Source organism: Cricetulus griseus (assembly GCF_003668045.3).
Source record: "Cricetulus griseus strain 17A/GY chromosome 1 unlocalized genomic scaffold, alternate assembly CriGri-PICRH-1.0 chr1_0, whole genome shotgun sequence".
Taxonomy (NCBI): Eukaryota; Metazoa; Chordata; class Mammalia; order Rodentia; family Cricetidae; genus Cricetulus; species Cricetulus griseus.
Window position 1 is genome coordinate 48,980,361 of NW_023276806.1, and position 12,213 is coordinate 48,992,573.

Below are 12,213 nucleotides of genomic sequence, written 5' to 3' on the forward strand. Positions count from 1 at the left end.
TAGCAATGGGCTCACATGACCAGTGGCAGCTGCAGGCTGAATATACTGTTGGATCTCGGCTCCTGGCAGGGGGTGTGGGCCAGACTGTGGGGGAACAAAAGAATGGAAAGGCTCTCACCTCTGCCCAGCCCTCTCAGATGGGGGCAGGGGAGGCGGATGCCTGGGGAGCAGGTACCCTGGTACTGATGCTGGGGTCTCTGGACAGCTAGAGCCTGAGCCACAGTGGAGAGGCCCCAGCTGAGAGCCTGCTCTTTGGGTGTCTGTGTTGGGATGGAATGGATGGGTGTCCAGTGGATGGAGATGGGTGCAAAAAGGAATAGTGCTGGCATGTGGAGTGAGGCCGGACAGAAGAGGTGACTTAATAGGCACTCTGTATATAATAATGAGATCTCAGGGACACTCCTGGTCCTTGCTGTCATCCTATCGTTTTGCTCCTTCCCTTTGTTTCCCGTTTAATTGTTAATATTCCTGGGAGAGAGAGAGCACGTGAAGCTGCTCTCTGTGTGAGTGGACTGATGAGAAACTCTTTCCTGAGAGAAGATTTTGGCAGAAAGCAGAGGGGCAGGGAAGGAAGGGAGGGTACCACTAAGCAGGGAGGCACTTCGGGGAGGTGGAGAGGAGCATCCAGAAAGTCACTCGACATTTACAGAGTGCACAGACGGAAGGTAAACACATTCAGCTTGAAGGTTTCATCCTGGGCAGGAACAGGAGGATGGGATGGACAAAACTGATCAAGCGATGAGAGTGGGAAAAGATGGTGTAGGGCTCTGTTCCCAAGGCTCTACCTGACTCTCAAAAGACACGTGGCACTGTGCAGAGGGGGTCTTTCCACCATTCTGTGACAGGGATCCCAGGGGTTCACAGTGGACCAAGGGGGTATTGGTGGGATTTGGAGGACCACGTCTAGTTTCTCTCCCTTAATTTGTCTTGCCTCCTCCATTGTGCTGGAGGGATTGAGTTGGGTATGGTGGCTCAGAACTGTAACCTCAACATCCAGAAGGCTGAGGCAAGAGGTTAGCCTAAGCTACAGTGCCAGGCACTTTCTCAGAAAGAGAGAGAGAAAGAGAGAGAGAGAGAGAGAGAGAGAGAGAGAGAGAGAGAGATGGAGGGAAGGAAAAAGTAAAGTACTAGCTCCCTGGGAAGCATACTCGATCTGTATTATTGCCTCTGTAATCCATTAGAGACACTGGGGAGTAAGGTGTTTGCCTTTTTCACATATGGAAAAAATTAATGCCTAGCCAATTCAGAAGCCGAGGTCTCACTTCTAACCAGCAGAGTACACCCAAAGTCGAACCATGGTTTCCTGGCCTGTCTAGTACTTTTGTCTATATTTCTGTTGCAAAGATCCTGTCTGCTTTAGCTCTCTCTGAATCCCTGGAAGGATTTCTGGGTCCTGTATCAATCTGTGCCTTTGTCTTATCGTCACATCAGGACTCCAGAGAGGCCATGCGACCAGGGATGACTGAGAAAACATTTTATCTTCAGACAGACTGGGATTCAAATATCACTTTTGGCTGTATATGGTCTGGGCAAAGTCACTTCACCTTGTACCCTCTTTTCCTTGGAGGTAATTGCTGCCTTAAACATTGGCATGAGGACTGAAGATGTCATAGGCCATGCTTCTGCCACTCACTAAGAATTCAGAGATAGGGACTGGTGGTAGCCCAGATACTTACCAGCTTTAGGGCGTCAGTTCTCTTGGCCGAACTCAATGGGTGGTGGCACACACCTTTAATCCCAGTACGTGGGAGGTAAAGGCAGGCAGATCTCTGTGTTCAAGGCCAGTCTAGTCTACAAAGCAAGTTCCATTATGTTACACAGAGAAACCATAAATAATAATAATAATAACAACAACAACAACCAGATTGTTCTTCTGAGTCCCCTGGGTAAGATCTAGTAAACAATTCTAGAATTCCCTTGGAGCCAGAAGGAAGTGTTCAATATGCAGGCAACTCCCCCAGAGGCTCTGGGGGTAGCTCCAGATCTGATCTGAATTCCCTGTTGAAGCTAGTGGTTTTGTTACCTGGGGTGTAGACTTGAGGCAATATCTTCACCTCCAGAGTATGGATGCCTTGGGGCAAGAGAGTTGGCTCAGTAGTTAAGAGCACTTGTTGCTCTTACAGAGGACCCAGGTTTGGTTCTCAGCACCCACACGATAGCTCACAACCATCCATAACTCAAGTTTCAGAGGATTCAACATCCTCTTCTGACCTCCATGGGCAGCACACAGGAGGTGCACACGAATGTACGCAGGCAAAACACCCGTACACGTAAAACAAACCTAGAAGAGAGAAACTACTGAGCACATATTCTGTGGAATCTTAAACTGCTGTGTAAGCACCTATTCTTGGTATCAGTCACTGACAATGTCCTTCTTAGCTAGCAGGAGCCCAGACTCCTTCTCTGCTTTCTAAGGGTTCGTCACACAGTGGTGACACTCTGTGAGTGATGCTCCCAGCTCAAATACGGACCAAGATGAGCCTTCCTGAGAATCTGGCTTCTATACCTCCTTCATGGAGCAGAGGTGTGATAATTGAGGAGATGTCAGATTCCCCTCTCCACAGCCCTCACAGCTTCATTCCAAATAAAGATACAGTTTAAGAATAATAGTGGTATGCTCTGGGTGGAGACAAGTGCAGGGCCTTTGGCTCCTCTTCAAAGGAGCTACTACCCCTTAATCTGTCTGCTATACGAATTTGTTACTTTGTGAAGGAGTCAAACCATGAATCCTCCTCAGTTGCCTCAGCTTTTCTGAAAGTATAGTCTCGGGGTTCTGGCTGTGCACTGATCTGCCTGCTACAGGAGCACCTTTGTTCTGGTATCATACAGAACCATGCAATAAACAATATGGCTGTCAGAAACCTCAGGGATCATCTATACCATAATCCTATTGAACAGATAAGAAACAAAGGCCAAATGGAAATGACTTGCCCAAGGTAACTTAGCTATTAAGTGCCCAGGGCTTTTTCTTTATCAGGCCGATTGGGAGGTTTCCCCTGCCTGCTTGTCATGAGCTGGCTCCTGGAAGTTTTTGAGATGTAGTCCAGAACCCTGAGAGAAATATGAGGGAGGAAGCTTCCAGAGCACTCTGCCTGGGAGCCCTGAGGCCCAGCTGTTTGCTCCAGAAGTGGCTCTAAGGGGCTGGTGGAAAGCAGGAGGCCACTAGGACCCAGAAGCTCTCTGAGCATCCTGCTCTGCTGGCTGCCTCTCTCCGCTTACTGCAGTGGTTCAGGCTTCAGCAGCCTGGGAGAAGCATCAGCTGAGAGCAGCTATCACATAGGAGCTGGGAGCTGCTCAGCAAAGGTAGGAGTTGCCGACTAGGCCAGGAATGGGGGCCAAACCCAGGGCCTGGTGGTGAGTGCTACCTCACCTTACAGAAGGGTGGCATTCCAAGGGGCAGCCCACCCTGTAGGATGGGATGGTGGGCAGTTCTGTCAGAGGATGGGCTCCCAGGTGTCCCGAGGTAGTATCGGGATGTGAGCATCTCTAAAGCCTAGAAATTGGAGGCTGATCATCTCCTGCTGACAAGAGTAACTACATCCTGCAACAGACAGCATCCTCTGTCTGCCTTGCTCTGTCATAGGGATAGGTCCCCACACCCGAGGAATAGGCCCTTCGGCATTCCAGGATGATGGGCATCTGAGTCCTGGGTGTGGGCAGCTCTGCTAAGGAGAGGTGCTGGAGGTCCCTGGCCTAAGAGGGCCATATTCTTGCTGAAGGCAGGCCCAGCTCTGATCCTTGGCACAGAAGCTCTGGATGTGAGAAACAGGTACATGTGAATCCCAACAACACCTATGTGGCCTTGGGCTAGGCACGTGTGCACATCCTACATCCTGAAACGAGGATATCTGTCACTTGATCATGGCCCTGCCAGAGAGCAGACCTCAGACCCTATAGTGGCAAAGCCTTCCAGGTACCGGAAGGTCTTGGAGGTGGCATTGAACGAAGCACTGGGAGGATGCCAGTGTCCATTGAGGTAGAAGGCATGATGACATGAGCTAGGAGTGGTAGAGTCAGACTCCTTGGATTTCCCCTATGAAGCCATTACACCACGGCCCTCCCCTCCATAACCTTCCATCAATGAAAGAGTACCAAGTAGCTAAGTATTTTGGTCTGTCTGCTATGAGGTAAATTGGAATCCCGGAATTTGAAGTCACTGTAGAAATTCTGACAAGACTGGGGTGGCAGGGGTATAAGAAAGAAAAATGCCCAGTGCTTTCTTGCCCAAGGCTCTATCATGGCTGCACAGCACCCCTACAAGTCCATGTGTCCACATGAAAACCATGTCTGCTCTTCTTCTCAGTCAGGGATTGTAGCTAGGTCTTGCTGGGTTGGACTCCTGCTATTCAATGTACTCATAGTGAACCCTTTCTCCTTTAGGTACCGTATCTTTCAGGCCCCACTCCCAGGTAGAATGGATATATGGAGAGTAAAGGGTAAAGATGCATTCTCTAGGATTTCTTTCAGGCATTTTTTCCTGGTAGACTGTCTTATGAGAATCTGACATCTCCCTGGAGAGAGACAAGTCTCTAGGCAGTTGTCCAAAGTTAGGGAAACCGCAAATCCAGGAGCCTGGGCTATCCTCTTCAAAAGAGAATCCCCTGGCTGGCACACAGATGACTGACTGAATATTTTGGGAATTTGTACTCTGGGGCCAGGATTCAATTAGTCAATTTGAGTCTGATTCAATTCACAAGAATTGCACTGAACACCTAATGCATGCATGGCATGTAAGAAGTTGGATTAGTGCAAGGTTTATGGTTACGCCCCAAACTGATGGTGATTGTAAAGTAACTTTGAGAGAAGTGAGGCTCTGGCAGGCTATGTGGTTCTCTTCACTGCCATTGTAGAAATGATGCTTTGTTTGTTTGTTCATTCATTTGTTTTTTTGTTGTTATTGTTTGTTTGTTTGAAGTGGAGCAACTGCCAGGTGCTCCAACCCAGGAACTCACAGAGTAGTAAAAAACTCTGTGGAGGAAGCTTGATGATTTTCTAGTCCAACCTTCCCAAGCCACAGCTGCTGAAAGTGTGGCCCAGAAAACTTTTAACTTGTTTATAGAATGGCCATCAGACTTTACATGTTCGTGGCTTGTCTCTATGCTGTGTAACTTAGCAAACTGTATTATTAGCGTGTGTGTGTGTGTGTGTGTGTGTGTGTGTGTGTGTGTGTGTGTGTGTGTGTGTTTTACACTGGGGCCAACCTATTTCAATTATGTGCAAACTCAAAGTAAATAATGACACATAAAACAGATGCAACCTGCTACTTGATCAGGAGCTATGGGAGATGCTGATTTAGTCTGGTGTTCTCTGCTTTATGAGTACCTAATTCTATAATCAAAGTCCTCTACCTTGTCCCTGCACCCCCAGTGCCTTCACCTTTTCACAAGGACACTCACTCTCACCCTCTGTTCTGTGACCATGGGAGGAGACCAGAACCCAGAGGGCTTTGGGGTGAACTGTTGCAGCCAGGACATAGCAGCAAACATTCTGAGAAGTTGAAGAGCAAGGAGCTGAGCTGAGTGGTGGTGGCACTCACCTTTAATCCCAGCACTCAAGAGGCAGAGGAAGGTGGATCTCTGAGTTCAAGGCCAGCCTGGTCTACAGAGTAAGTTCCAGGATAGCCAGGGCTACACAGAGAAACCCTGTCTCAAAAATAAAACAAAACAAATGAAAGACTAGGTAGGGCAGGACAGCTTTCAATGGCATGTGCCCTCTGGCCTTGGGAGTTCAGGAGCAGATGAGTTGGCTTTCCTTGCAGCTGGACGTTCTGTCTTCACTGCAGCTCCCTCATTATTCCCAAACTGGCAGTTCTTTGTTTGGAGAGTGATGATGTCAGTGGGGACAAAAGCACAGTTGTCCTTTCTAGGTGATAGCCTTATAGTAGTGAGAGACATTAGGGTCTTCTCAGGTTCAACAATGAGTTTCTGAACACCTAGATTCTAGTCAATATGGAGACTATTTTCCCGAGTAGAATGGCACAGTGTAGGCAAAAGAATTGTACCTGAGCCAGACTACCTTAACTTGTCTCTCTCGTGCTGTGTGGTTTTGGGGACGCTCCTTAACTTGTCTGGGCTGTAGGTCTCTCTGTGGGGAAATGGAGACCATACCATCTGTCTCACAGGATTGTATGAGGATGGAAATGAGTTGATGGAGTGCATGAACAGGGCCTGGCATGTGCAGAGCACCATGTAAGCATTATTCTATGTGGTCAGTACTGCTATTAAGCAATCAAACCAGACCTTGTGAACAGTTATGAACTAGGTGTCATTCCTTCCTTTCACAGATGCCTTCATGAGGAAACTGGAGTCCAGAAGAGTTGCAGAGTGAGTAGTGCCTAGACCTGGAACTAGAAGCTGAATCTTATTCTCCTGTTCCCCATTCTGATGAAAAATCAGAAAATTCACACAGCCATCCTAAAGCCAGGGCACTGTCTCAGAGTTCAGCAGGACCCAGGAGAAGGGAGACAGAGGATTTAGAATTGCCCTCAAGAGAGAAGAAAAGCATGGAGAACTAGAAAAGGAAGTGTGAAAAAAGGTATCCTAGACCACTTGGAAGGTGGAATACTGCAAGTATGTGACAATCTATCCCTTGCCTGTCGGCTACTTCTCATCGCCAGGGCTGACCCTGGGGCTACCTCCTGACAGAAACTGGACATGAGCTCCTGAGTTCAGAGCTGCCTGGCCTGGCACTACCACAGAGGAGCCCAGCTTGGAAGGCTGCTGATAAGGGCCTGCCCTGAAGACTCCAGTGGAAAGCCCCCAACGAAAGAAATCAAGAAGCCTAGGCCTGGGGCTTTATATCCCAGGGCTGTGGAGTAGGATGGGGGATGGGCCTGTAACAGGAAGTGCCCTGGGTGTCCTCTTTCGGCCCCATGGAGTCCTCATCCATCCCCCAGTCATCAGGAAACTCGTCCACTTTGGGAAGAGCCCTTCAAACCCCAGGCCCCTCTACTGCCAGCGGTGTCCCAGAGTTGGGCCTTCAGGACGTGGCTTCAGAATCTGTGGCTCTCTTCTTCATGCTCCTGTTGGACCTTACTGCTGTGGCTGGCAATGCTGCTGTGATGGCTGTTATTGCCAAAACACCTGCCCTCCGAAAATTTGTTTTTGTCTTCCATCTCTGTCTGGTGGACCTGCTGGCTGCTTTGACCCTCATGCCCCTGGCCATGCTCTCCAGCTCTGCCCTCTTTGACCATGCCCTCTTCGGAGAGGTGGCCTGTCGCCTCTACTTGTTCCTGAGTGTTTGCTTTGTCAGCCTGGCCATCCTTTCAGTGTCTGCCATTAATGTGGAACGCTACTATTATGTGGTCCACCCCATGCGCTATGAGGTACGCATGACCCTGAGGTTGGTGGCGTCTGTGCTGGTGGGCGTGTGGATAAAGGCCCTGGCCATGGCGTCTGTGCCAGTGTTGGGACGGGTCTCCTGGGAGGAAGGAGCTCCCAGTGTTAACCCAGGCTGTTCTCTCCAATGGAGCCATAGTGCCTACTGCCAGCTTTTTGTGGTGGTCTTTGCTGTCCTTTACTTCTTGCTGCCCTTGATCCTCATCTTTGTGGTCTACTGCAGCATGTTCCGAGTGGCTCGTGTGGCTGCCATGCAACATGGGCCTCTGCCCACATGGATGGAGACACCCCGGCAGCGCTCTGAGTCTCTCAGTAGCCGTTCTACTATGGTCACCAGCTCTGGGGCTCACCAGACCACGCCGCACCGGACGTTTGGGGGTGGGAAGGCAGCAGTGGTCCTCCTGGCTGTAGGGGGGCAGTTCCTGCTCTGTTGGTTGCCCTACTTCTCTTTCCATCTCTACGTTGCCCTGAGCGCTCAGCCCATTTCAACAGGACAGGTGGAGAATGTGGTGACCTGGATTGGCTACTTTTGCTTCACTTCCAACCCTTTTTTCTATGGATGTCTCAACCGTCAGATCCGGGGTGAGCTTAGCAAACAGTTTGTCTGCTTCTTCAAGGCCGCTCCAGAGGAGGAGCTGAGGCTGCCTAGTCGGGAGGGCTCTATTGAAGAGAATTTCCTGCAGTTCCTCCAGGGGACCTCTGAGAACTGGGTTTCCAGGCCCCTGCCCAGCCCTAAGCAGGAGCCACCACCTGCTGTTGACTTTCGAATCCCAGGCCAGATTGCTGAGGAGACCTCGGAGTTCCTCGAACAGCAACTCACCAGCGACATCATGTCGGACAGCTACCTCCGTCCTGCCCCATCACAAAGGCTGGAGTCATGATGGACACTTGGAGGGAAAGAAGGCTTGGGGCTGGTTTATGGTCTTAAGGACTGTCTTTTCCATCTGGCTGGGGTTTGGGCTGGGGTCTCCGGACTTAGCTTTTGCTTCGTGTTTCCTTGGTCAGGACCAGAGTCAACAGGATGGACATGTGGCAAAAACCTTGGACTTGGCTGTGATCTTTGACTATTGGGGGAGGGAACCTGGGTATGGTGAGACGATGATGAGAGAAAAGGGCCACAAAGGTGAGGCGACACCTTTCTACCAGTGAACTTGTCATGCCTCGGGAGACAGGGAAATTTTCCAAGGGTAGGCATTGGAGCAGCAGGCTAGGAGCAGAGTTATTCTGGGGACCATTGAGGTTTGCTTCCTTCTGGTATAATAGTTCAGGGTAATACTTACACTGAAACAAGGTAAAGAATAGGCCCACATCTTCTCATTTACTTACTAGGTTAAAAAAGAACAAAACTGTAGCCAAGTGTTACCATGAGTTAATAGATTCCTTTTTAAAAGTTAATGTATATGATTTATCTTAAAGTGAGTAGACCAGTAGGGTGAGCTCTTTCCTGGATTTGTCCAGTAGCAAGAGAAAATTGCAAGGAGGATAGTGGAGAAGACAGGAAAACTCTCTGCAGCTCTCTCCTATTCTCTTCCCTGCATGTAGGAGATCAAGTATGGGTCCCGATCTCAGCAGAGACAAATATGAGACAGGCTGCCCCTTTCCTCCCTGTCTTTTGAGTAACTAGAATGACTGGGGGTCAGAAAGCAGAGGGTGGGGGTTAGCCTTTGAACTGGTAACATGGCTGGATACAGAAAGGCCAGGTAAGTTACTCTGATCAATAATACTGCCAATCTTTTCTTTCCAGGACTGGCCTCCCTGATCTCTCTCCTCATGGCAGTGACCCACTTCCAGCCCCCTGGACAATCGGGTACAGGAGACTAAGGTTGGGCAAGGGGAAGGGCGGGGTTTACATAGTCCATGAAATGCATCCCTGTTTTCATTGTTCTCAAAATTAGCTTCTGTGATGAAGACTTAAAGGTGTCTCCTACCTGCAGCCCTAGGTGGGAGAGAGGGCAGAGAGTTAGGCTTTGCTGTTTATTAAGACTGTAGGAACCATATTGGTTGGTATCAGCAAAGGTATTAGTATGCAATGGAGAGGGATTAATTTTAAGCTGGACAGGCTACCTATCTGGGACCTCCTGTCCATTCCACTTCCCTCAATTGAAAACCAAAGGGTTAAGGTAGAACTAGAAGGTGATACGGTCTATACCTGAACAAATTTCTGGTTCATTGAAAAACAAAGGGGGAAAGTGTGTTGGGGTGGAGTAGTTTCCCCTTTGGACAACCAATAAATTTTATGATAAAAGTTATATTGATATCAACAGACTCCTTCAGTTCTATCCAATGCATAGTTGAATGTCAGCATTCTCTGGGACACACACAGATGATGTGTGGTCTCTGCCTTCAAGGAGCTCATAGTCTAACTTGATCAGAAATTTGTATTTTGGTAGATCATGTAGGGCTAATAAAGTAGTGCAGTATGGAGAATCTATCCATGGTTCTGACTTCTGAGAATTCACTTAAGTGGTACACTTAAGCCTCTCTGCAGGTTGTGGAAAGTGCAGGGAGTGTAAACAAATCTCTCTAGTGAGGAAACAACCCATTAAATTAAACTTGGCAAACAGCTTTTTCCCCTTTTGGACTAGGTAAATTTCCAGGATTCGTTCTTCCTATCTTTTATGTGTTCTTCTAGTCTATCCCCTATTACACTGAGGAAAGCTCTTAGAAAATATACACAGCAAGGACAATGTTTTTATGTCCAAAACCATTGCTCCCTCTCTTCTGAGATGAACTCATGCTGAGAAATCTCCTACTGCATCATAAGGGAAAAAATTTTCGTAGACTATTAATCCACCAATCAGCTAGTAGACCCAGAAACTGCCAGAAGATGGCAGTGTGAGCCCAGTAAAAACAGGAAAGGCCTGAATGGCTGTGTGTGGTGTGTGTAAAACATTACTTGGCAGCCATTTTGTTAAGTTTATTTATTTTTTGCTTTGCCCTTCAACCCTTGCTTCACATAAAAGTTTTAAGTGCAAGGATAGTTCTAATTCATACTGAAATAACCTGACACTGAGATCTTGCTGCCATTAACTAGTTAAGTTTGGCATATAAGAATTCACTTGCCTTTTTTTTTTTTCCTGGCTGTAGGAACAGATCATAAAGGAAGTAAAACTTTCCCTGCTATTATGCAGAGAACTTTCTCCACAACTCTTGCTATAACCACCTTCCAGGAATTTCCTAGTCACCAAAACGTATTGGTAAAGTTCAATATACAATCCTTAGTTCTTCAAAGGTGTTCTTGGAGCAACAGAATGAGACCATTGTCTTGTCAGCTACTGTTGCCTACAACTTGGTATTGGGGTGACTACCATACTAGGTAAAACCTTTAAGACTTTCTGTTGTCAGGTATCCACCCTCAAGCAATACCTTCTAGAGGCCTGGTAGAAATAGGTGTAGAGTTTAAATCGGGTAGATGTACTTACTGTGTGGACACGAGAAAGCTGCTTAATTTCTCTGAGCCTATTTCCTCATTTGTGACAATGGGGACCAATATTACCTACCTCACAGGGTTGTTGTGAGGATTAAGAGATGAGACATGGAAGCACCTAGCCATACCTGGCAAATAGGTATTCAATAAATGTTGTGTTTCCCCTTTCCTTTTGCGCTTCCCCCCCAACCCCGCCCCCAGAAGTGATCATAAAGGAAAAGCAGCCTCTTTCTTTTTTAATGGTCACTTGGAAATGAGTGGGTGACTTTTCAGACTTGGAATTGATAAGCATTATGGTGAAGTGGATGGGGGTTAATCTTCTGATTAAATGGTTCTAATTAATTTTCACTGTACAGACCTTTCTGTTGGGGATTTGTAGTTTATGTTTAGTTTCTACTAGAGAAATAATTTTAAATTCCAGGGGAAAGTTTCAATGGCTGCAAAAAAGGTGACCTTTCCTAAAAGCGGCAGTGAAGGTATATTAGGATTACCTTCACAAGGTTGTAATTTATTTACAAATCTTCTGGCGATACTGGAGAGACTTACTAAACTTCCCATTTTCTGGAGCTATCATATAGGAACTCTCGTTCAAGAAGGATGCACTGGTTTGCTTCTGGGCATGGGACTAAGTCCCTAATGTAGAGCCCTTGGTTTATATTGGAAAAAAGGAAACATGGAAATGTTATGAATGAACGGCACCTATTTTCCATGTTCTATTATTTGCTAGAAGTCGAGTGATCCTTTGCCAAAATAGGAGTTCCAGGTAAATGTACAGCTCACAAGAAATTTCACAAGAAATTCACAGTAGTAGCAGAAGAACTAAGATATACTTTTAAGAGCAGGAGGACGCACGAGGCATAGACGGAAGCCAGGCTGGGCAGTTTGTTCCCATCTCAAAGATCAGACTGAGACAACTTTGGCTGAAGTGCCCAACACTCGGCTTCGGGCAGAGACCCAGACTCCATAATCACAGATCAAAAGGGTTTTTCTGGCCAGGGAGACTCTTTCCAGGTGAAATTTCCAGACGGCTGTGAGCTCTTCTTTAGGAATCCGGTCCTCACCACCAAACCTTCTGTGCGACCTCAAGAGGGCACCGCGAGCTGGAAGTCCCTCTTTTTCTACGCTTACCCAAGCCCGAGAGCCCAAGAATTAAGGTATTAAGTCTGGGAGGTGCGGAGCGACCGATCTCCATCCCTCCACGGGAGCAGCCAGACTCTCGGGGACTTCCGCCTTCCGTACCTCTTTCGCTTCCCACCGCCTCCGTGCTCTAAATGGTAACGGCCGCCGGGCGTCGCCGGAAGTGTCGTAAACAGCAGACATCCGGTTCTTCCGGGCGCTAGGGGAGCTGACGGAGAAGGCCACCGCCCAGCAGAAGACGCGGCTCAGCCGGTGTAGTCGTGGTTTCTGCGGTGTGTGAGTCCGGACCCGGTCCCCTCTCCCGCCGCCGTC

At 48.0% G+C, this 12,213-nt stretch overlaps 1 protein-coding gene across 1 annotated transcript; it reads left to right on the forward strand.

Annotated features, from left to right (window-relative positions):
* Window positions 1-6,288: 6,288 nt before the first annotated feature.
* Gpr61 (G protein-coupled receptor 61) lies at window positions 6,289-8,783 on the forward strand. The gene has a single exon (XM_035451612.1). The coding sequence runs from the start codon at window positions 6,872-6,874 to the stop codon at window positions 8,216-8,218; it is 1,347 nt and encodes a 448-aa protein (XP_035307503.1). The 5' UTR covers window positions 6,289-6,871; the 3' UTR covers window positions 8,219-8,783.
* Window positions 8,784-12,213: the final 3,430 nt, after the last annotated feature.